Genomic DNA, 24,549 nt, shown 5'->3' on the forward strand with positions numbered 1-24,549 from the left:
TAAGAATTAGGGTCAGAAGGATTAGGCTGCAAGTTTACTAAGGGCTTTAAAGGCTTTATTTTAACAATAATAAACAGAACAGCTTAGGAGAATAGGAGAGTCATTGTGATTCTGAGTTAGAGGGAAAGTCTCGTTGGCTTAAAAGGAACGACCGCTGCAGCAAGAACTACTTGCAGAATAAAAGTCTTTATTTCTTTAAAATTAAATTAGAGCCTAGAACCATTTTTCTGCCACCTTCTTGTCTAAGAATGTGTCTCATAAACAAACACCTGAAGCAGTCTCATTTAAAGGAGGCTCAAACACATGGAAATTTAATGTGTATTTTTGAGTGGTTTATAATCTTTTCTTACTGCATTGCAGAAAATTTTGGCCCAAAGGGCTACTTGGCAAAGTAGGAGGATCCCAAAAATGGGGTTGGGTGGGGGTTTTTTTCATTTTAATTTATAAAAGAGGAGATATTAAAAAAATGTAAACACTGTGCAGCAGCTCAAAGCTCTATTATAAATATTTTGTGACAATGCACTTCTGGAGTTGAATATGAAAACAGGCACTTCACTGGGGAGGAGAACAAAGTCAGCTGTACTGCAAAACAAGCTAAGGCACAGCCAGTACAGCTTACATTTGATTAACCTTCTCAGGGTTTCCATCCAGCAGCAGACGGTTTTGGTGTTAACGCTAATCTGATCTCTAACATTCTCCTCTAAAAAGTCTGAAAGTCAGAAATGAAACGGAAATGTTAACGAGCGGTGTTACTTTGGTACGCTGAGGGATGGGGGTGCACTGAGTTTGCAGTTACAGCTACGGCAGCATTTTTTTTTTTTTTTTCCTAAGTGAACACACATGAACAGAGAAAAGACTCAGCTCATCAGGTATGGCCGTGTGGAGCTAGGAACGAGCTAGAAGAGGGTGCAGAAACAGGTCGTGTCTTGCTACCGCACTACTATTCAGACATCTAATTTTCATTAGGTGTGGACTACCTGGGAGTGATAGGGTATAAAGGCTATTTGAATTACTTGTCTGAAGCCTGACAAGGAGACCTGACAGGTGATGGTTATGTGAGCACGTAATCTCTTAGGAATATGCTAATTCAACCTGTCCAAAGGCAGCACACATAACACAGCCGCAGACAAGTCCTGAATACTGCAGTGGAAAACACTTTCTATATTAAAAATTAATAACGTACTGGAAAACATCAGAATAACTTGCAAATTTTTCTAAAATTCAAGCATTGGCACAAGCTGCCAAAAAAAAGCCCTATCACTGTTATTTTAAGGAAACCACTTTCAACCAGTGTGAACGTTCCTCTATTTTACCACCTAAGGACTCTGCCCTCATTAGCATGGCTTTTACTCGGCTGGAGTGATGCAAGTCCTCACCCCTGCAACTTCCCTTTGGTCATGAGTCTCTTAGGGTTTGAGGGTTTTTTTGCTGCCTTCTTTTTCAGGGGATAATAGACTTGCACTTTAACTTAGTGTCTGCTTTTCTTTTTCCCATCACGAACTATTTGCAAACTTCTGCTTTGATGCAGAAACCCAGCGCTAAGACAACACAGGCTAAACGTAGTAAAGGCAACATTAGGAAGCGCCCATCTCTTAGCTAGGCAGGACTGCAATCCCATGGGAGCCGCTAAACCACAGCCAGGAGCCAGTTCTGGCCTCTCTGAGCTCCTCTGAGGTCCACAAAGCCACCCGACACAGACCGCTGGGATTTCTTTGGCACAAGTCATTTCAGAGGTGCCGTAGCGTTGGCATAGCTAGGAGTAGAACAGGCTTGGATCCCGGCTGCGGGGAAAAAATAACCAGACGAACTGTTAGCAATGGATGTGAACTGGGACAGTTAGTGAGTCTTCTGCACCCGCTGGAGGGGGCCTTGCTCGTGGGAGCCCAGAAGGACACGTACAACCTCTTGCTCCTCACCTCACTCTAGTGGAGCTGTGCAGCAGAAGGACAGAGGGGTGAAGGGGTTGCTATTTTATGACTAAAAAGAGATATGCCAGGTCTTCTTACGAAATGACGCACAGGTGTCCTGTTTGGGTCTGGCTCTGTTCTGGGCTGGAGCCATCTCCTTTGGGCTCTCCAGGTCCTACTGACTGACACTAACCAGATCTACAGGAAACCACAACCATCAGCCATGCCCTCAGCTGGCTTAAGACCAACTACTGCTTCCACTGCTTTGAAATAACTTTTAAAAAGCATCCTTTGTAAAACAAACAAACAAACAAGCCTAGCGATAGTGTTGCTACTGGTAAATGCTCAGATATCTTAATATGTGAGATTTAGGTTTGTCAACAGAAAGACAACTAGAATACTTTTTCTGGAGCACAATGTTTAGGTCTTCTGTTCTGCTTCACTGTTATTTTTATGCTGGAATTAAACAAGATCTGACTGGCTTTATTATTTTGTTGTCCAACCAATCTGCTGATCAGTCTGATTAATTATACAGTTATTCCTTCAGCATAACTAATAGTTTTGTCATCACTATACGATTTGCAGTAATGTTTAATTTCTTCTTAAAAAACAACTGTGAAAATGATTGTCCTTTAGGGAACTAGTACTTAGCTACCTTTCAAACAGTAATAAAATGAAGCCCGGAGATGGAAGATTAATTAAAACAGTCTACAGGCTCTATCTTAACCAGTCAAAGACATATTGTCCCATGTAGCAATTAGGTACAAAACAATAAACTAACCATGGTCCTTCAAATCTGAAATCAAATTTAGCACATCTGGGTTCAATCCAGATAAAACAGAATTAAAGTGAAAAGTGCTGGGATGCAGGTGGTTACCGACATAAATGGTTTTTTAAGTTGGCAAAATACCAACTTCAGAAATTGATATTCCTTGGAAATGTACATACAAGAAATAATTATTGGGATAATGTCATTAGTTTTTTGGTAATGGACTGACATTGTATTATTTTAATTTGCTTTGCAGAAGTGTTTAGTAAGTCTTCTCACCATTTTTACCTTGAAAACCTCAGGTCTTAAAGGTGTTGCAGTACTAAACTGCCTCTCAAGACAAAAAACGCTAGGACATTTAACAGGCTCATCGGCCTCAAATGATGCAACTGTATTAAAGAGCTGCATTTTCAGCCATTCAAGAGGTAATCATCCCCTTTGCTAATGTGCACAGATATCATCTGTCTGAAACCATCCTGTTGGACAGAGACTTACACCCATTACTGGAGGAAAATTTCCACTCTCTTCCAGTCCATGGATCAAACTTTTTCATCCTACATTTTCCTCTACACTCCCCTCCCCAGTTCCAGGTTGATTTTTTCATTCATGTTCCCCACGAACACCTTATAACCATTTCCCCAAGGGAGGACATAAAGAAGCTATAGCAAATTAGCCCTTATTCTTGTTCCAAAGCTCCCTGAAGCATCTAAAGTAACTGAGATCTCTTTACTGAAACGCACAGGAACTGTGTTTTCTTTAGAGGAGCAGTCAAGTGACTGCAGTCAACATCATCCTTTCATGAAATACCTGTTGTTGGTCTAAAGTGTATCAGAGAGGGGACAGACAAACTAACTGCTTGCCAGAGGGAATGATATTGGTCAATCCCAGGGCGATGGAAATTTCCTCAAGGTAAAGCCAAACCTCAAGCCAAAGTTACTACAGTTCACGGACATCCTAACAAGCACGGACCTTGTTTGGAAAAAGCTAAGGAAAAGTTATGATCCCTGGGAGCGAGTCAGGTGGAATCTATCATTTCCCTAGCCAGGCATGCAGGGTCATGATGCCTGCAGGAATCCAGGACAAGGACAGGAATTGCTCAGCATCCTACGGCTCCTGTCAAGGCAGAGATACAGAGCCCCATTCTGCTGTCACTGCTCAAGGGAAGTTGTGCTCAACAGGAATTTCACTGCTGACCTCAGAAACTGGGCCACGGCTTTGCTTCTAAGTGCATTTGCTGATTTCTTTGTAAGAATTGTATTGCAGCTTGCTGCCTCCTGCCATCTCATTTGTGCTCGCCTCAACCTCCGAGGCCAGGTACTAACCAGGTCATCAGCATATAGAAGCTGGTAATGTTGCACCAAGAGCAATGTTCTGCATTTTCTGGTTACAAGGTGAAATCTTCCCCTAATGCAGATTTTTTAATGTATGTCTGCCCTGGCATAAGTTACCTTCACATTTTACTGGCTTATAAATAACCTTAAAAAAAAAAAAATCTGTTGCAAAATGAGTCGATTGTATGTGCCACTGTAACATGCATCGCTGCCTGGAAATTCCTGCTTTAGGATAGATCTCTCATCACTTCTAAAAATGTCAAAACCTTGCACATCTAACAGCATGCATTCCTGCTTTTCTTTCTTACACTTTTCTCCATCAGGATCTGCGACACGTTATTCTGGGGACTTATCTGCCAGGAGTTTTTCATGAAGAACCCAATGGCACTCGAGTATCTGTCAACAGTCGGGGTGAACTTCTTGAAAGTGCACTGTGCCATCCTGACAGGCCCATCATAAATCTGGAATCCACGAATAGGGAACGTCCTGTGCGATTTAAAAAACAACACAATCCTGTGTTAAACGCTTGGGTAAACTCTGAATCTTCTCCTGAAGGCACAGAAAGATGCTAACAAGTAGCTAAACCACCTTTCCTTTCCCAAAACTAGGATCTGGATGCTCATCACACTGTTAATGAAAGATGAAACTGCTGAACATCCTCTACAGGATAAGGCTCAAGAACTAAAAAAAAAAAAAAAAAAAAAAAAGACTTGTAAGCTTGCCTAAGGCTTGTAAGCTGGGGTAAAACAGTTAAAAATCCTTGTCCTCAGCCACCCAGGGGTTCATCACCACAAGGAAGGTCCAAGTGTGTGGCAGCATTGCCAACAGCGATCAGTAGAATTTAGGTTTGGGGAAGCACACCTTGCTACGGGCATGTGGGCAGGCACCACGCTGGCTAGACAGGAGGCTGTGCTGCTATCAAAATAGAAAATCACATACAGCTATTGAAAGAGAAATACGATGCAGTAATGAAAAATGGTTTCTCCTTTGTCAAACCAGCCATGTTTGCCCAGCTATGCCGGCAGGAGGGACGGTGGCACGGTGTACAGGAGCTGCACCATCGGCTCGACGCTGTGCTGCTGAAGCACTACACAAAAGCCATTTGGTATCTCTCAGATTCTCTAATCCATTCTCCAGTGACTAATAAATTAAGCAGAAAATTAAATCAAACACATTCACTCGAGAACACTCTCAAGCTGTTGGCCTGAAGAGTGAGTTTATTCGGATGCTTATTATTTCTGGCCTGTACAATAATTTAAACACCCGGTATAAATTACTCATTGATAGTCACATTCATTCCCGAGGCTTTTCTTCTAGCTTATGCGAACGCCAAGAAGAAATGGCAGAAGAATAACTCACTTATTTCTGGGCAGTGTTCTGTATTTTCCATTTGCCCCTTTTCCCCAGTAGCTGTTTTGGCCTCCCTGGGAGCCAAAGTTGCTGCTTTCTCCAACAAAAATGGAGCGTGTAACCTCCAGGCTGGAGCCTTCGTCTGTCGGGAAAGTCCCATCACTACAAGCAAAGAAACACCAGGTAACTATGCAGCACAGCACAACCGATTAATTAACACTTTTAATTACACCACAGACAGTAGAATTTCTTTCCTAATTTGGAAAAAAGTGCATGCACCGGTATAACAACTTGCTTTAAAATCTTTTTAGAAACCAGCAAGTTAGTACCGACAATCTAATTTCTCTGTATTGAGTTGCTTTGTAAATTGAAGTGAGAGCCAGACATCACCGATTCTCATTGCCTGCAGCGGGCTTTGGAGACGGCATATTTTTGCAGGTCTTTTGCAAGAGAGGTTGAGACAAGAGCAGCACGAGCACGGTAGGCACCAGCAGAGGAGGCAGGAGACCTGCCGTGCCACCACATGGGACCATGCCAGCCACCCTGCCCCGGCAGCACACGAGCTATGGGCGATGCTGCTCCACCGGGCTAGAGCAGAAGAAAAGTCTCCCTGAACGCAGAGCCGAGTGTTTAGTCTACTGGTTCAGGACCTACCATCCAAAAGGAAATATTCAGCAATTACGATGTATTCCCCAGACGTGCTGAGGCAAAGAGAATGAAAGGCTAAATTGCCCCTTCTATTAACGGCTGTGCAGGGAAGACTTGATGTGGTCTGGGAGGGAAACGTGAGGTTTTCTCGCATCTTACAGGAATTACCAGGGGAGCGTCTCAGCTTCCATTCTTTAGCCTCTTACACTGGGGGGAAAAACTGGAAGAAGGTCGATTTTAAGAAATTACCTTGCCAGAGTGAGTCCAATTCCATTGTCTGAAAACCTGGGACAGAAGAAACACAACGGTGTAAATGAGGAGGAATGTCTGCAGTGAATTTGGCCTACAGACCTATTTATGTCTGCTGCGAGGGGAATGATATAACACGTAATTACAGTAACCTACCCCGAGTTGCGGAAAATAATGTCGCCGCCCCTGGCCCAGGCCCCATGGTCATTATTTTTAAAAGCAATAAGACCATCAATCACGGCAGGAACTCGCGGCTTTTCAGGATCAGCATCTTGATGTGGGCGAAACCTGAAGCAAGGAGCTTAGTTAATGTGGGACAGGAGACATAGGAACCGACCTCAGACAGGAGGTCGTGCCTGGCAGACCTCGTTTGGCTTCCAAATATCAGCGTGATGGGCCGAAAGAGGTCATACGCCCTGGATCACAGCCAGGCTATTAGCTTGACTTCATCTCTGTGCTTTGGTACAGAGCAGAAAACAAGAAACATTCCTAAGGGTGAAATTCTGGCCCCAGTGAAAGCAACAGGAGATTTCTTGCTAGACTTCAATGGCCCCATGGTTACTCCTTAATTTGATTCAGTGTGATTTTAGAGGCATAGAAAACATTTTTCCCAAGTCACTTGGGTCCTTTTGTAATTGTCCTTACAAGGCCCATTGAGAATCCCTGGATTGATGCTAGAAAATCAATTAGGCACTTTCAAGAATCTCATTCAGCAAAGATAGCGGAGTAATTGGAGCTGCTTTCCTTGCATGTACAGACCAGACCTCCATATGCTTCTGTCTCTGCTGCAAGAGAAACTGCCATAAGAAAAAAGGATTCGCCCTGGGAATCAGATGCTTTTCAACTACTTTCAGGCTATTTCTTGCCACACTGGCTGTTAATGGCAGACTTGTGCCATGTTTGGAAAAAAATCACCTTTTTTTTTTTTTGGAGTCTACCCTCATCTCCTGCTTCTTCCAGCTGGTGTCCCGAGGGAGGTGCTACCTCAGTGCCCAAGGGGGTGGCCTGGGGAGGGACGTCTCACAAAGGGAGGCAAAGTCGCCCTTTCCTCTCAGCCATACGGGAGCACTGAGAGGGTATGATGGAGGGGGAAAAAAGCCAAGGCTTGACCAGGAGCAGTGGCTGATTTCTGCCAAATCCTCCTCACACAGACCCACAGGGCTGCAGTGAGCAAGAAAATGGCCTTAATTTACCTGCTTCCACTCTGCGAAAGGAAGCGCAGAGATTTTTAAAGCAGTTGACAAAAAGTTTTGAGGCTACTTTATTTTCCTCATTTAATCCTAGATCAGTCTCAGCAGTCTCTTAGGTCATCTTTCAGATGTAAATTCTTTTAAGCAATTAATAAGAAAGGTTGGGGTTTCCAAACTCACTAACAGAATAATGGGATCTGGATCCCCTTTCACATGCTTCACTGCTTAGTCCTCATAACCCCAAGTGCACGTCTATCATTTTTGGTCAGCAATAACACAAACAATTCAGTGCATAGCTACCAAGTTTTTGCCTCTGCACATCAGAGATAGCTTGTGTGCTTTTTTTCACATGCTCCAGCCATAATGAGGCATTAATGATCTGCTAAATACAATGCAGAAGCCAAGCAGCAATACAACTATCCAAAATACTTAGCCATACAGCATGTGCTTACCTGGCATTATCGACAGTGAGATACTCTCTGGGATCTTCGGCGCTGGCTCTCGTTGTCTTTACTCCTTTTCCAATAAACAAACCAGCCTGAAAATGTACACGACTCCAGTTATTTTAACAGACCGCTCGACAGAGACCAGAGCGCCCAGATTTTTATCAATGAACGTGGGCAGCCAGTGCGTGCAGGCACGGCGAGAGGCTGCAGCCTGGGCTTTCTCTTCCCTTTCAGTGTCACTTGGCGCCGCTCAGCATGACATTAGCACAGGATGTAGCACGCTGAAGTCAGGACAGAGCCTGCCCTGCCATGTGTTATGCATCAGCATCTTGGGCTGCCTTCTGACCACAAAGCAAGGCACTGAACTCCCACTCTGTCTCTCTCCCCCTCGCAGAAAGCAATAAGGGACTCTGCCAAGCTCTTGATAACTTTCTGGAAAAAGAGTGTTGTTAAGAAGTAAAGCTTTAAATAAAGAGTGACGAGTCCCCCGACAGTCAAAAGAGAACATGAGCCGCTGTAGCTAAGTTAAAGACTTTGGGCTAAAGCAGCAGCTGTCATGTACCAAGATGTAAAATATACAAGGCACAGAGAACAGCGCTGATTTCAATCTAGAATCCTGAGAAATAAGTTAAAAATGCTTTTTATAGCTTACAGGTTACATTTTCATGTAAACAGTCTATTTGGGGGATGTGTTTTTCTTGGAATTGCCCTTGAATTTTTGGTCTCATTTTTCAAAGGTGATGAGCAGGCCCTGGCACAAACGAATTTTACTCACCCCCTATATCCTTGAACCATTGTGGCCAACAGCAGTGCTCAGCGTCCTGCCTGTCATTCCTTAAATCTCACTTAGTAGTAGGTGTACCTACAGCCTGGGCACACCCCCTCTAACACAGGCGCACAACTGAAGCACCTGAAATGGGAGCCGCGTTCTCCTCAGCTCCCTCTTTGATCATTAGGAAGCACATCATCCCCAAAAGCTCTTGAGTGTTGATATCAAGATTGTCTCTTGATATAGTGTTAAAAGACCACTATCAAAACGTAAAACACCCGCGATCATCACCACACATGATCAGCCCTACGCATACTATTTTATTCACAGTAACACATAAAAATCACCCACGTGCCTTGAAATTGGAGTGGACTCTGTTGTTGTAAAACACTCCCAAGGGCGTATGTTCAGCCTGTCCCTCTGGATATTGCCCCTCGGACTGTCCGGTTGGAACCCGGTGGAAGATGTACCATATCCCAACATCCTAAAAGACAAAGGGAGGTCTGAGAAATGGGACACTACGCTTAAGGATCCAGGTTATCCTGGGGATTTGGGGTTTCCCACTATGCTGGCCAGATTTCTAACCCAAGCCTGCCAAACACGTGTGAGTCCCAGGGGACACACACCAGCCCATGCCCTTACACCTCCCGACTTCTCCTTTGGCACGGGCAGTGCCAACCCCGGGGCACATACGTGGGGTTAAAAATGCATATATTGTGGCTGAAATTCAGGTGGTGTGTCAGAAAACATAGCCTTCTCTATACAGGCACATTGAATGCAAACATGATTTGGGTAAACATCAGAGATAATAACAAGGAGAGAGTATATATTTATATATATAAATATAAAATTTTATTGGGCATTCAACTATTAACCACTAATAAAAATCAACATTTGCTAAGAGACACCACAGACCATTTCCAGCCACAGTTGTGAGAGAAATCAGTGTGAGAACTGTAGGCAAATACTTGTTCTTAACAGAGACAAAGGTTGCAGAAATACATATCCAAATTTTACAATGACTAACTAAAAATTCATTGCCCTCACGCTAATGACATCAATAGGAGTAGAATATATGGGAACTGGAGGCAAAGTATAGCTCCTGCTGTTAAATGATTTTACCTGAGCACCAGCTGCTGCATTCTCTATTAAGTTGTTGTTCGGATTTGCAATCCAGAATGTGCTGACAGCCCTGAAAAATCAAAATCAAAATGATCCTAAGCAGTTACCGAACAGGAAGGGATACATTTTCATAGCACTGCACTGGACTTGAGCCACAATTCTCCTGTTGACTTTAAAACTCCACACAACCTTTTAATGATACTCTTTAACATCTAGTGATGTCAGACATGTTCATTTATGGAGCCACATGCTGAACCTATTGTAAATTATATGAGACCATTAACACAAAATCCATGCTCAGTTAAATGCAGCGTAAGGAAACTCAATGTCTTTTTTTTTTTATATTGAGCAGCTTTGGAAAACGTCTGAAAAGTGAACTTCTCATTTGTATTTTGGAAGTTCAAGGTCAATGGCAGGAGGCAGGAGATTCTCTATGGATTTATGAAGCTTCTATGTGGAAAATAAAACAAATGTCCTTGCAAGCTGCAGATGGGTCATTAAGTAGGAGATTAAGGAGATACTATTTTGACGTTTGTTCAAATAAGGAGTTTTTGCTTCAGAGGGAAGATCAGTAGTAGCACAAACAGAAGCCAGATAATAGCTATTAAAATATTATCATTTGTTGTCTTACTTAATTTGATAATATCTTTTGCAGTAATGAAGACCACATGTAAAAACACTGTAAATTTTTTCTCATGACTATACCAATTAATTTGATCATTCTAAGCAGAAAATCTCAATAATTTTCTATTCACCTTAACTATTACATAATCAAGAATTCACACTCCTTTGGATTCACAGAACCACTAAATACATGCAAAATAAATCTGTATTAACCATACAATCAACCTTAGCATTTCAACAATAATTTATTCATGCAAATTAAAATAAGTTGGGTTTGGCCACTGCATCCTTTTCCAGAAAACATGAAACTACAAATTTCCTTGGCTAAACTATGTTCTTGCTCACAAACACTAGCCAGGCCAATACCTGGGTCCACTGAGTGCCCATGTTACAGCTCATCGGAGTCTTCAAAATAGACTCTAACTTTGCTCAGCTATATTGGGATATTGTTTATTGTTAAATGATGCTCACTGGAGTTTATGTTAATCTCTACATTCTCGCTAAATCTCTTGATGCACTCTAGATATTCGTGCACTCGTGTACTATTGACCAATTTACTCTAGATGTTCCAACCCCAGTTCAGCCCTGGTGGAAAAAAAAGGCAAAAACTCACTTTGTAATAAGTGATATTTTTGCCAGTCTATACCAGGGCCACAGCAACTTGCATTTATCAGTTGGAATTCATGGAGCCTGCAACATCCTACTTCAAAAGAAGTGAAAGGTGCTCAGAAACAAGAAAAGTGCTCTAATGTATTTATGATTCCTGGGAAACAGCAACAGGAATAACCAGCAGCAAATATTCCTTGCTTCGGATTCATGCAGACGTTAACAGATGTCTTCAGATGCAAAACATGGTCAAGTAGCTAAATTATTTTAAAATGCAAAATGGTAGAAAAAGCTACAATTTTTCATTTAATATCAAATAGCACCTTCCAAAATTTTCACCACAGCATTCTTTGGGACCCAGCTCTAAAGTATAATGTAAGTGCAAAACCTTGCACAGCTCCCGGAGCACTTACATGCAGTCGGTGCTCGGCACAGGAACGTAACTCCCATAGACGTGGCTGCGGATGGCAAGGCACATCGCCTCATTGCGATCCGAAGGCAAGATCGTTCCCGACCTCGTGAGGAGGCCCAGGTTGTGATAAAACGTATTGCGTTGCTCCGTCCCATCTTCGAGGAAGAAACAGTGTCCCAGAGTGTCATAGCCAATGGTATCTTTTACCTGGGAAATAATACAGAGGCCATAGATTGCGATGCTAACAGCAGTAGGAACTATAACTGATGTGTTTTTCTTATCAATAAATTGCCGACACGCTCACGGAGCCACCCCTCTGCACGGCGAGCAAGCAGTGCCTCCGTAGGCATCTGTCCCGGAGCTAGCTCAGACTACGTGCAGTTTGTGTAACTGTGGACTGATCTTCTTATAGAGCAAAACTGCTATTAAAATTACTCTGAGGAAGATCACATGAGTAATTAAAGGACAATTGCAAAATATCGCATTTAAAACTGCCCTCAGCTCTAGGAGAGAAAATTCAATTCAGTGCCATGGAATAAATATCTGTATAAAGATAAGTGTGTCTTGCATGATAAACCAACAAGTTAGCCTGCTTGATCCAGAAAATTTCATGACTGCAACACTTCCCAAATAAAATAAGAAATTCTTTTAAATGCACCATGTGAAGTAATTTATATTAACAAGGTTTCTGTTACATTAACAACAAGGTTTCTGTTCTTTCTCCTCCGCTCTCAGAAGGTGCATGGCCATGTCATTCCTGTAATGATCAGCCTGGGCAGAAATGGTATTTTACTCTTTCAGCCAATTTAAGATTAACTGACATGCACAGAGATATTGCATTAAACCCTAATTTGACCAAGAGGACTTAGCACAAGCCTCCTTTGATGTAGACTTATGAAGACAAATTCAGAAATCCTTCTTTTAAATGTAAATACTAAATCAGGGTAGTTAAAATGCCAGCTATTTGTTACTAAGTCTTACTGAAACCTAACTTCTTACTCAAATGATCCCTGTCAGCATATTTATTCACTCTTCAGGCATACACAAGTCCTGTTGACGTCAGAGTTATGTCCATGTAAGACTGCAAGATTAACTACTATTAACCTACTTGGTTATTTCTGTATACAGAGGGATACTTGAACTAAATCCATTTCGGATTCATATCCTGTGGTTTCCCCTTAATGGGCTGGAACTGTACGTAACATCTGGAGTCACAAACAGTATGGTCCCCATAGGTATATCTCTACTGGATTTCATTGTTTTCCTGGCAGTCACCCCTCAAACTTGTCATCTGCTGCTCTTGTTTCTGCCCTAACGAGGTGTTCAAGAGAAAGTTAAAAATAAGGCACAACACAACCAGGTACCAACTCCTAACTGATACAGTTTTGGAATTCCACCAAGACCCTACACGCAAGTGCAATAGCTCGACGTGAGCTACAAGGAGGATAGCAGAGAACCTACATGCAGCGACGCTGAACGTGTTCCCACCAGCTGAGTCTTGGAAATACAGATAGGAAACGGATTTAGATAAAAATGCAAGTGCCCTTGCCAGCCTGCTAAGAACAGTAAGCCTGGCTACTTCTGCTCTTTCAAATGATAGGCAGAAGCTGCGCTTAGGAGGCCATGGAAGACTATTTTTGGAAAGAAACTGTAACAGCAAACCGCCCGCTGTTTTATACAGCATTTCAATTGTAGAGTTTCATTCTTCTGAATTTAGCTGAAGTTTGGCTAATCTGTCCTTCAGACAGCCGCTTTAAAAACCAACCTTGTATCCGAAACCAGATTTTAGCTTTAATTAATAGGATTCATCACAGCTTCAGAAACTCATGGCAGCCCTGAAAACTTACATACACAAAACTATATTGATCACTCTCCTAACCAGAAATAACATAACTTAAAGATCACTTACATTTGCACTGAAAGACCAAAACCCCAATAACAGATCAATTCTGGCATATCACAGACAGAAACCAAAAGCTTGGAAACGAGAGCCTACCTGGGCACTGCGACAGTAGTGTATTACTGTATGTGTCAGCATGAAACACCGTCCACAACGCAGGCTACAGCCCCGCTGGTGTGTCCAACACCAGATGATTAAGATGCCTCTAAACACTGAATTATATATAGTTCAGCAACACAAGATAAGCGACCTTTATGCACTGCAACATTAGACATGAAAGACTACAGTAGTCTGTGCACGCCTGACGTGTGCCAGGGCAGCGAGAGGCATGTCGCAGCCCGCTTCCCCGCCACGGTGAGTAACCCAAGCTGTGCGCACCGCTGCCGCCGGCTTGCAAAGCAGCGCGAGCCTGGCACACGGGAGCAGCAGATGGGAGAGCAGCCTTGCAGACAGCACTGCATGACCCGTACACAGCAAAGCACAAACCACAGCACTCCGGCAACATACTTCTACAATTACATCCTCTAAACCCTCAAAACAGGAGGGGGGAAAACCACCTATCTGGTTTATTCTGCCTCAAGGGCTGAAGTTTCATAATCTGATGCTGAAATGGGTACCCATCTATGTTATTTAACTGCCTTGCTCTGATACACATGCTCTTCTCTGGAACTGCAAATTATCTTAATTTATTTTAAAGCAAGGCTTTTTATTACATTTTAACTACTCTTAATGACTGTATTGAAACTACGTGATTCTTCCACAGAATCACATATTTAACCTTTGCTATAAAATCTATTCACTGATTCATGGACTCCAAGCCCTCAGCAGTCAGATGCAGAGGGGGCTGGGTCTCACCCTTGGATTCTTGATTTCACAACTATTGCATCCCACGCATCCAGGTAAATCCTTGACAACCTCACTTCTGATAAAGACCAAAAGCATACACTATTCTTCTCAGGACCAATATTAACATAAGGCTTCATTTTTTGTCCCAGACAGGTTCCTTCAATTCCAGAGGTTTAATAACAACAGGAAGAGAAAGGGAGTTAAACTATATCCACGCATACTGGGCAAGTCTTCTGCCATCTAAGGGCTCTGTACACAAAAGCAGACTCTACAGTCAGAGCAAATCAGGTGTGTGAGAAGGCAATCAATAATTTTCAGTGATCTGGACAATATAAATCCAGTTTAGGGTACACAAAAAGTGCTCCTGGTTGTACAAGTCCAGCATCACATTTTCATGAATACATCTGTTCAGGGGGACCCTTTCACATAAGGGTCCCACCAGAGCACAAATAGGTTGTTTCTCACTCAGCTTTATATCCAGGGCTGAGAAAAAGTTGTCAGGAAAACCGTGGGAAGTCACGGATAGTTCAGGGAGTGTGTCTGCCTGAGCACACATCGGGTGAATGAGGAAATGCCCACGGACACCAAAACACCGTTCAGGGTCCTGCAGAGCACACAGCAATTGGACGTGTCGGGACTGGAGCAGGAATTTGTCTTTTCCAGCTGGGACACGTGTGGCTCTTTTGTGGGTGTTTTCGAGTTCCTTTCCACAGTGTCCTTGCGAGGATCTAGGTCAAAGCCAAGTTCCTGAGGGCTTTTCTGGCACTGAAGCGGCCGTTTGGGTCTGTCCCTCTCACATTTCATTCCCTTTGTCATGTGAATATTTCTGGATATATTTCACATTGCCCTGACTTGAACAACCCCTATCGTTTTATCTCCTTTGCAAATTAAAGGTCCATTGCTTTAATTTTAAATGAAAGTTACTATTATCACAAACTGTCCAGAATAACCATGACAAAGATTTCACTATATCTGATCACGTCATTAATAATATTAATTAGATAGTACTCAGAACCTGAAATTCCTTTCAAAGAGCTGCACTACCAGAGCAACAGTCCTAACCTGAACACCAGCCAAATGAAGTTGACAAGTTGGGACATTTCTTGGGGAAAAGATGCCTTGTTTCAATATTCTGATTTCTCTTTGCATCACAAATGGCTCTTACTGTTTAGCAGTGCCTAAGCAAAGAAATGAAGTTGGTACTAATAAAATATGTCTCCTACCAGAAGGCCATGAGTTCCATGTATGGCAACACACCTAGAGAAGCAGTGGTGGATAGCCAGGTTGTCAAGGTACGTTGGGCGTTCGTATCCTCCTCTCTCATCCACATCCTCAGCCAAGTGAAAATGCACAGGGTAACTGCCCAGGATTTGCTGCCCCATGTTTTTTAATTCCACTCCTGACATGTGAACAGAGCTAAAATTCCTTAGGATCTGTTGAGACAAATGTGGATCCGAGTAAGGCATTACAATATAAACACGCGCAAAAAGAAAAACACTTCTTTTTTTTCTGTCATTAGGCAATATGTTTGCAGAGTAAAACAGGGCCTGATCCCAGGAGGAGGTGTCAGCTCCCTGCTCTGACTCGCAGCAGCACAGAACCTGCAGAGCAGCGTGCCAGCGGCTGCGCATCTATGGGCACGGGGCTGCCAAGGAAGAGCTGCTAGAGGCCTTGTGTGGTATTAGCGATAGCCGTGTGTGACACGGCTACGGGCAAGGTGCTCCTGCCAGCTACAGAAAGGGGTAGCATTTACCACCAGGCTCTATTTCCTGGCACCTTTATCTCTGTCAAGTGATTTTAGGCCTGACCTGCACAGCTCCCCAACTTCCACCAACTGGTAGAGGAGTAATTTTACACAAAGTCCCTGCAACTGCAAGACTTTGCACTTCCACCAGGAACACATGGGACAGCCAAAAGGAAGCAAAGCAGAACAGGGCGAGACCCAGCACTTCCCTGAGCCACAAAGGGAGCAGGTTTGCTCCACAGGAAGCACAATTTCTTCAAGGACATCTCATGAAGCATGTAACTGCACAGTGACCCTACTGACAGCGATGCTGCTGAAGAATCCCCTCTAGCCCAGAGAAGGGTAAGTTTTTGCATACGCGGTAAAGAAAATGGCACAGATGCATTGCAAGTCTAGTTCTGCAGAACAGGCCAACAAACTTTTCTTCATAGACAAGTATACTTTTTCCCCCAGACGCAATGGTAGTTTCATAGATTATATTGCTTGTTCACAAACCAGGAAAGGAACTGAAACCACCTACAGGCATACGCATTAAAAATTACTCACTTTAATATGTCCTCCGAATGTGTCAAAGGAGAAAAACTGACATTGATTTTGTCCATAACAGGAGTCTTCCATTTCTCCTTGAATAAGTATATTTCTAGTCAGAAGACCAACCTCTGCCCTCATATCGACACCATCTATGACTTCTCCAATGTGAAGATAAAGCGGGCTGCCTGTGAAAATCACACACCTTTTTATTCAGGGTGAGCACAGCATCTTCGTTATCGCGTTGTTCTAAGCAAGTGCACACCTTTCATTTAAGCAATTGCCAAGTCTGGGGACATGCCCAGTTGCTAGTATCTGACCCCCTGGCTTCTACAACGGACTGCTGCCTCTGGTCAAACTTTCAAGTCCTGATATAATATTGGGGCCTTACAGCTCTCACATGTGCCCATGTGTTTATGTGACAAAAACTAGCTAAAAAGACAAGTAAATCTAGAATGTAAAAGACAAGACAATGTAAATATTTACCACAAATGAGTAGCTTGATAAAAATATTTCATACCATCAATTTTCACTTGATTACTTTTACATTCAGGGCAAGCAAGAAGATTAAATTCTTCAGCCTGATGCATGGAATAATCTGTACTGGCAACGACGATCCTGTCACCAGGTAACCAACTTGTAACCTCATCCACCAAATGAAGAATTATTCCTTTGGACACTTCCACTTTAAATCCATTACGAGGCACCCCTGAAAAATGAAGCAATCAATTATTCTTACAGTTGCGCACGACAGAATCATGCAATTAGCCAAAGAGCATACCAGCTTAATTTTTCTCTGGATAACTCTGTGTGTGATGGAAACGCTCTAGCCATTAAATATGTCAGTGCCATCTCTTTGTAGGCAGCTAAAACGTTACTTTGTGAGAGTACTGCTGTTAGTCTGGTCACCATCCACGCGAGCAAAAGATTGTGGTACTATTATCATTGCACTATTCAGATACCCAGCAGCCAGAAAAAAGCAGAGCAAAGCAACAGAAGACAAGCAATTGGCAGGGAAGACTGAACCTTTTATCCATCCACTGAAAGCAGTAACAGTAAAACGGGTGCCATCGTAGGTGAGGAAATCTCTTTGGGCTACGGCTAAGCCCGTTGTTCCATTCCCGTGATACTCCCGCTTATCTTCTGCTGTGGAAAGCTGATCCCCTCCGAGGATCCCTACCAGCGCCCAGGGCTGCCTGAAGGAGACCGGGAAGGAGCAAAGCAAGTGACATGCCGAACCCTCCATCCCCCAAAGAGTTGGTCAGGAGGGGAGGGTGCAGCACGGCAAGCCTCCCCTCCCTCCCTGCCTGCCTGCCTCCGTCCCCCTGCGCGGGGTGCCCGCCGGGTCCCGCCGAGCCCCGGTCGCGCCCCCTCCGTCGGGGCGAGCCCCAGGCGGGCGCGGCAGCGCGGCGGCCCCGGCGCGGAGCTGTCCATGGTGGCGCCGCGGGCCCGTTCCCCCCCCGCACCCGCCTCCCCGCCCCGCGCCCGCCGCCCGCCTCACCTGTAGCCCAGGCGGGCGATGTACCTGCTGCCGAGGCGGTCCCGCAGCAGCAGCCGCGTCTCCAGCGTGAGGCTGCGGGCGGCCGAGTCGCCCACGGCGGCCGCCACCACCCTGCCGGGGGCCTGGAGGGCCAGGAAGGCGCGCAGCCGCCGGCACTCGCCGGGCAGCAGGTGGGTGTCGAAGCGCCCCGCCGCCAGCACCCGCGCCGTGCCGGCGTCCAGGATGCGCAGGTTGAGCCCGCGGCTGCCCCATCGCCTCTCGGAGGAGTAGGGGCCGTGGCGGAGCCCGCCGGGGTGCAGGGTTTTGTCCAGGAGGGTCCAGGAGCGGGGCCGCCGGCCGTGCAGCTCCAGGACGCCGCCGCGACCCACGCCCACGAACTTCTGCCCGAAGCCCTCCACGGCCGCCCCCTCGGCGGCTCGGCCGTACAGCGAGATGGTGGCCCGCGAGCCGTAGGGGCAGCGCTCCGAGCCGATGTGCAGCTCCCCGCCGTCCTGGATGAGGATGTAGCGGGCCCGCAGGGTGATAGGCGGCCCGTGGGGGCGGTCGGCGAACACCAGCCTCCCTGGCGGGCGAGCGGAGAGGAGCGGCGTTAGGGGCGCGCACCGCCGGGGGCTGGAAGCACGGGCCGGGGGGTGGGGGGGCGGGAGGTGCCACCCGCCGGCAGGCACAAGCCGGGCCGCCCCCAGCAGCGCCCGGGCTCCGGGAGCAGCCGGCGGCCCCGCTTACCTCCGTCGCGGATGACGAGGGAGTGGAAGGCGGCGGAGCTCTCGAGGCGCAGGGCCGCCCCCCGGCCCACCACGGCGGCGCGGCGGGTGTCGGAGCCGGGTCGCCACGGGGCGAGGTGCGGGGCGGCCTCCGGGCAGGGCCCTGCAAGAGACGGGAGGCGGCGGCAGCGGCGGCGGAGCGCGGAAGGGCGCGGAAGGGCGCGGAGGGGCGCGGTACCGACCTGATGCGCTGCCGCCGCTCGCTGCTCCCCGACGCGTCCCGCGGCGGCACCGGGACCGGCTCCGAGTCCGGGTCCGGCGCGAAGGGCAGGAGGAGCTGCGGCTCCCCGAGGTTCCCTGCGGTCGGCGCGTCCCGGGCGCCGCCGCAGCCGCTACCTGCTGCCCGCAGCGGCGGAGCCGCGGGGCAGCCCCCGCCCGCAACACGTGTGCTGCGCCGGGTCCTTTGCCGCGGCTTTGCACGGAGCCGGCGCAAAGGCACATTTTGCTTTGGATGGGGTTTTGGGTTTGTTTTTTCTTTTTTTCCTCCACTTAAGCTAGCGAGACCGAAACCAGAAATCCCCTCCCTTCCCCGGCTCCACACGATCCCGGACACAGCGAGGCCACCACAACAGCAGTACGAACAGAGAGCCGGCGAGGAGAAAACCCCAGCGGCAGATCGACGAGAAGCACCGGCGCGTTTCAAACTTCGGCTGCAAAGACCGCTTACCTATCCCCGGCAGCGCCGAGCCGCAAACTTTGTACGCCGCCTCTCGGGAGCTCCCGACCCGGGCTGCTGGGCACCTCGGCGGCAGAGGCAGGGGCAGGCAGGCGCAGGCAGCTCCCGCTCCTCCGCTCCGGCTGCCTCCCCTCCGCCTCCCTATTTATATCCATCTTCCAACCGCTGGCGGTGCCCGCACTGTTTACAGCAGCGGAGCTGCTGGCTCCTCCCAGCCGGGGACGATCCCTCCAGGCTGGACGTATATCTGCGACCGGCGCCCAGATGCTCGGGGCCGGGGGGAGCCCCGCTGCCCGCACGCCAAGGTCGTCCCCGGCTCCGAGCCGCTGGGGGCTGCGAGGTCCCCGCCGGACTCCCCGGGGTCACAGGGAGCGGAGCGAGTCTCTGCCCGGGGAGACCCCCGGGGGGCTCTGCGCAGACCCGCGGAGCACCTGGCAGGGCTCAAAAGCCCCATGCAAAGTGTGTGGCTTGGGGGCCAGCTGCCTCCCCAAGAAGGGCAGGGGGCTGAGGCGTGCCTTCCCCAGACCCCGATGCGGTCACCAGGGCTTGGCATGCCTTGGCCCTTCTTGGGCCCCTCCGGCACCTTCCCGCGTGGTGTCTTGCACTGTGCTGTCCTGCGTCTGGCAGATCTACTGAGAACGCTGTAACCTGGCAGCTGCAAAAAGTTCCCCTGACAGTGAGTGAGCAGAGGGGTATCTGCCACTTCACGTCCCATCACCTGACAAAATGAACCTGTAGTCAGAGCCTGTGGTGAAAGAGAGGAAAAGCCTTAGAAGGTGCTCTCTGACAAAAGCCTCAAGGAAATGCACGTGCTTCTACCCCCATGGCCTGGGACTGCATTCCTCGCTTTTGCAGGTTCCTGCCTGGACTCCAGTCTCAGTGGACATGGCACTGCCTACATAAGGACCATCACACACTGGTTTGTTTTCCATGAATCATAATATCACACTTTTTTATAGGCTCTAAAATATAGCATAACTGAGCTTCCTGGGGACACATAAAGACAGGTAACTGGTTACTGCAGCCACTGCCTTCTCCCTCCCTGAGTCTACACATAATGTCCCATCTCCACTCCAGAGCCCAACATCCAGAGAGGAGAAGCTAGAAGTGGGCAGGCAACAGTGCCAACCACCGCTCCTGCCCAGGGCAAAAGCCGAAGAGGTGCAAAGCCACAGGTGCTGCTGATCTCAGAGACATTTGTGTGCCATCATCTGGTCAAATTGTTCCAATCTGTCACCTCTGAAATTTATTCTGGTGCAGGATTTCTTCTGACGGAGGGCACAAAGAGGCTATAGTCATGTTAATAAGGAGCAAGTGCTGTCAGACAAAATACAGGAACAGACTGAAAGCAGGGAGGTGGGTGAGGGGCACGGCCATGCCCCAGCTCCAGACAACAGCTCTAGAGCAGGAGCAACACTCACTTGTGCTAAACAAAATCCATCCACTCTCTAACACCCTGTCCTGGGACCCAGAGTATTGCTGAATCTGAAGATAAACATCCAGACTAGAGAAAAAAAATCCCCATAACCCTCCCTCATTTCAATACTCCATAAATACAAGGAAATGTTAGAGCTGCCGCCTTTGCTACCGGCTGTTCATCTATCATTTAGTGCTGGCACTTCTATTCCTGTCTCAAATAGCTTTTGTCATTTTCCTTCCAAAAAAGCAGCATTAGTCAGCGTTGTGCCTCCTTCTTATCTGAATATGACATACATGAATGCAGGTCATGGGAAAACAAGGCTGTTATCAGAGGTATAGGAGGTTGGGCTCAAATTTTTTCGAGAAAGATTTATCTGCCAGTGGAAGTTTCAGGCAAGACAAGACAAATAGGAATATTTTGTCTTAAAACACACTAAATTCTTTGAATTCAGTGGTTCTAGAAGTGCAAAATTTGAGGACACCTGCCAGGGTCCTAGAAATCTCATACCTCTTTATTTAAAGTATTTACTCTCTTCGAAAGATTTCACGGACTTGCAATCTAAATAAAAGGCAACAATGATTAACATAGTAATAGTGGAAATAAATGTAACACAGGCTTTGGTTAGCACTAAACTTTGTGCAGGCCAGTGATTTCAGTGCCATTTTGCCCTGTATTAAGTTTTCACTGGTCTGAGAAGGAAAATTTCAGAGCAAATGAGACTGGACATATCATTCTGTTTTTCTAAAGATTCCCATCTGATTTTAAGGAAAACACAGAAGTGCCTATTGCTATCTGTAGTTTGGTGTTTGGGACCTAAACTCTTTTCCTTTTGCTCTTCCAAATTTCATTTTTGTTTCGCAGCAGCACTGGTTTGATGCTTACACTGCAGTGCTTCGTTACAGGACGTATCCTCCGAGCAGGAACATTCCCAAACATCCTCACACCTGCAAGTGGGAAATCATGACTAATGCTCACTGCCTCAAACATATGGCTGGTGTAACTCTTCCTGGCAAAAAAACCCAAACCAAACCAAACCCACACCAACAAATCCTCCTTCAAGTGTTATTGTTGGTTATAAACTAAAGTTTACCTTTCTAACAAACACAAATGGATCATTTTCTGCAACAGGCTTCCAGGTATGAGGCAACCTCGACCTTCTCATGTCACAATGACTGTAATGCTTTGCCTGACCGTAACATTCAATAACAAATATCGACGACCAGTGAGGTTTTGTTTTAAGGCAATGACAGAAAATTATGATTTTAAAGGTCTTTTCCAACCAAAACGATTCTATGATTATATGAAAACAAAACTACTCTAAATGAGTCAGTGGGGAATTAATTGACTCACAGAGCACAAACACCTCTTCCCAGAGATGCAGATCTCGCACGTGAATGCAGAGAGGATGGTTCCTCCTCTGTAAATTATTTTCCCGGGCACGCTCCCTGGCTGGACGGGTTTCCTGTTTCCTTCTTACTACTTAGAGAAAGGAAGGAGAAGCAGAGTCAGCATCCCCTGAGCAACACCCCGTTCCCACGGAGCGGGGAACCGGAGCCATCAGGGGATAATTCGGCTGTGCGGGAAGCCCACAGCAGGGCCAGGGCCAGGGCCAGGGCCAGCTCAGGCCAGGCTGCCCCAAACCTCCGTGTCCGGTTCCCCGCCACGCCTGCGGGCACCGCTCCGCCGCCTCCCGCAGGGGGACAGCGGGCAGCGACCGGCGGGGCGCGCCCTGCCCGTGTCCGTGTCCCCGCCCGTGTCCGTGTCCGTGTCCCTGCGGCGCCGCGGGCGGCCGGGCGGCGTCGCCCTTGCACAGCCGCTGCCCGCCCCGCGCTGCCCGGTCTGGGCAAACCTGCCTGCGCATCCTGGGAGCAAGGGACGTGGGCCATTAGCTCCTGCATTATACTAATTAACAAGATTATTTTTATAATAATTATTATTGTTCCTCTTCCCAGCCGCAGATCCTGTAATTCTCCACTTTTTTTTTTTTAATTCATTTTGCCTTTTCAATATAGCATAGCTGTATTTCCCCATGCAACCCCCAGCTCGGAGCAGGGCTGTGGAGTACATCAGCTCCGCTGATGCGGGAGCTGGAAGTGCTGACATGGCCGGGCCCCTGAGGAGCGGTGAGCAGCACACCGCTAATGCTCGCATTAGAGCTGCACTCAGGGGCCGTCGTGGGCCTGGCAGCCCCGCCAAGCCAGGCACTGCGTTACCACAACGTGGCTTTTAGTGCCTGTATCGACTCCCACAGACTGTCTCCTTATAATGGCCCATCTGCGGCGACTGCCCTCCACACGCCGTACCAGCCGTCACCTAGCGTCTCCTCCTCTGCAGACAGTGACTGCGTCCTACCCGCCTCATCACAGACCTCCTGTTCAGGGCTAAGCTCTCTGAGCCCTGGCTCTAGCTCAGCCTGAATGCTGAGTGATGGCCACCGGCACGACACAGGACCACCATGTACCGAATTGCACCCAGTGATGTCCACCCTCGCTGGCACCCCTCACCCAGGTGGCATAGAGCCTGATCCCACAACTCCGCTCAGCCAGAGCCAGAAACCATTTGAGATACCAAAACCACGTCTCCTCCTTATATACCTACCACTTTGTTCCACTTTGGGGTTTAACGGTGTTTTCCTTGGTTTAAGCATTTGCTTCTTGAGCAGAGAGAAGGCCTTGGATTGCTGAGCTTCAGACAACACTCCCATAATCCTGAGGAGCCGAAGCACCCTGCGTAGCAAGAATGGCTTCACCTTGTGCTGGGCCACCTTGAGAGGACTGATACGAATTTTGGGCAGGTTGACTTCTCGATCACAGTTATAAAACCGAAAGAGATTCCAGGCCAAGCTAGATCCAAAGGTATCCATTAAAATATATCTGGAAAGTTTAAGGAGCATGTCACAGGACAACTGCTTTTCTTGTGGTTTATGGCCCAGGTTCTGAATTAGCAAACTTCTCCTTCCCTGGTGACTCAGGAGAGAGCTGCTCCTGAACAGGCTGGAGGGTTTGTACGAGCCCACGGTCCCGGGAAGGGTTTTCTTACTGTGCAACAGTCCTTCATAATCCATATCCCACAACGAACTGTTGGGATTCAGGCTATGTTCTGAAATAATCGTAAATACAGTAAAACTTATTAAACATAAACAGCAAAGAATCCCAGTGGGTTTGTTTCTTTAAAATATCTATCTCCACATTTATCAATGTTCTGCTGTAGCCCTGAACTGCAGATCCCTACACTACTTTGACAAATTTACTGAATGTTTCAACAGGTCAAATCAATAGATTTGCAATACATAGGGGTTTAGGTACTATAATGTAATAATGATTAGTTGTAACTTTTTATTTAAACTAATATTTTCTGCAATGCTCAGGAAAACACTTTGTTGTACGTACATATACTCCAGAGTACACAGATTCCTAAAAAAAACCCCTGCCAATCACCAAAGACGACTGTACTATTCCATATACATTTTCTGAAAAACATTAAGAAAAAGAATTACTCCTGTTAAAGACTCTGAAAGTCTTTTTCATATATGACTAAGAAAGGAAACTTTTACACTCCCACTGGGCTGTTTGCATTTTGGGTCCAGCCTCAGAGCCCAGCACAGCCTCTCAGTTTCCAATAGATAGTAGGTTGGGTTTAAATGAAAGGCTCAGTTTTGCTTCCTAGGCAATCTCTCTGGTCTTTGCCTATGGATCAAAGCCATCAGCGTGGTGTACCAGGGTTAAGCTGCAGCTGCTCAAAGGCCAC

At 46.8% G+C, this 24,549-nt stretch overlaps 2 protein-coding genes across 7 annotated transcripts in view; both read right to left on the reverse strand.

The window, feature by feature from the left end:
- CEMIP (cell migration inducing hyaluronidase 1) overlaps window positions 1–19,496 on the reverse strand; it is a 111,057-nt gene extending 91,561 nt beyond the window's left edge. For both annotated transcript variants that reach the window (XM_054837509.1, XM_054837505.1), the window contains exon 1: window positions 19,374–19,496. The gene's annotated coding sequence lies outside the window, so the exon portion shown is untranslated. The remainder of the gene's footprint in view (window positions 1–19,373) is intronic.
- The window catches only part of LOC129211010 (cell surface hyaluronidase-like), a 56,405-nt gene that overhangs the window by 29,806 nt on the left and 2,050 nt on the right, over window positions 1–24,549 (reverse strand). For 4 of the 5 annotated variants that reach the window (XR_008578705.1, XM_054837500.1, XM_054837502.1 and 1 more), the window contains 15 exons: window positions 23,401–23,901; window positions 18,669–18,809; window positions 17,943–18,504; window positions 17,468–17,637; window positions 16,962–17,150; window positions 16,460–16,629; window positions 15,393–15,602; window positions 11,425–11,630; window positions 9,782–9,851; window positions 9,015–9,143; window positions 7,897–7,982; window positions 6,411–6,542; window positions 6,255–6,290; window positions 5,367–5,519; window positions 4,316–4,493 (listed from right to left, as the gene is read on the reverse strand). Coding sequence is in view for 4 of the 5 variants with exons in the window: in XM_054837500.1 (XP_054693475.1) it covers window positions 4,316–4,493; window positions 5,367–5,519; window positions 6,255–6,290; window positions 6,411–6,542; window positions 7,897–7,982; window positions 9,015–9,143; window positions 9,782–9,851; window positions 11,425–11,630; window positions 15,393–15,602; window positions 16,460–16,629; window positions 16,962–17,150; window positions 17,468–17,637; window positions 17,943–18,504; window positions 18,669–18,809; window positions 23,401–23,901 (2,933 nt within the window). In the remaining variant the exon portion in view is untranslated. The remainder of the gene's footprint in view (window positions 1–4,315; window positions 4,494–5,366; window positions 5,520–6,254; window positions 6,291–6,410; window positions 6,543–7,896; window positions 7,983–9,014; window positions 9,144–9,781; window positions 9,852–11,424; window positions 11,631–15,392; window positions 15,603–16,459; window positions 16,630–16,961; window positions 17,151–17,467; window positions 17,638–17,942; window positions 18,505–18,668; window positions 18,810–23,400; window positions 23,902–24,549) is intronic. The other variant, XM_054837501.1, reaches the window with a different exon arrangement.

This window comes from Grus americana, chromosome 10 (assembly GCF_028858705.1).
Source record: "Grus americana isolate bGruAme1 chromosome 10, bGruAme1.mat, whole genome shotgun sequence".
Classification (NCBI taxonomy): domain Eukaryota; kingdom Metazoa; phylum Chordata; class Aves; order Gruiformes; family Gruidae; genus Grus; species Grus americana.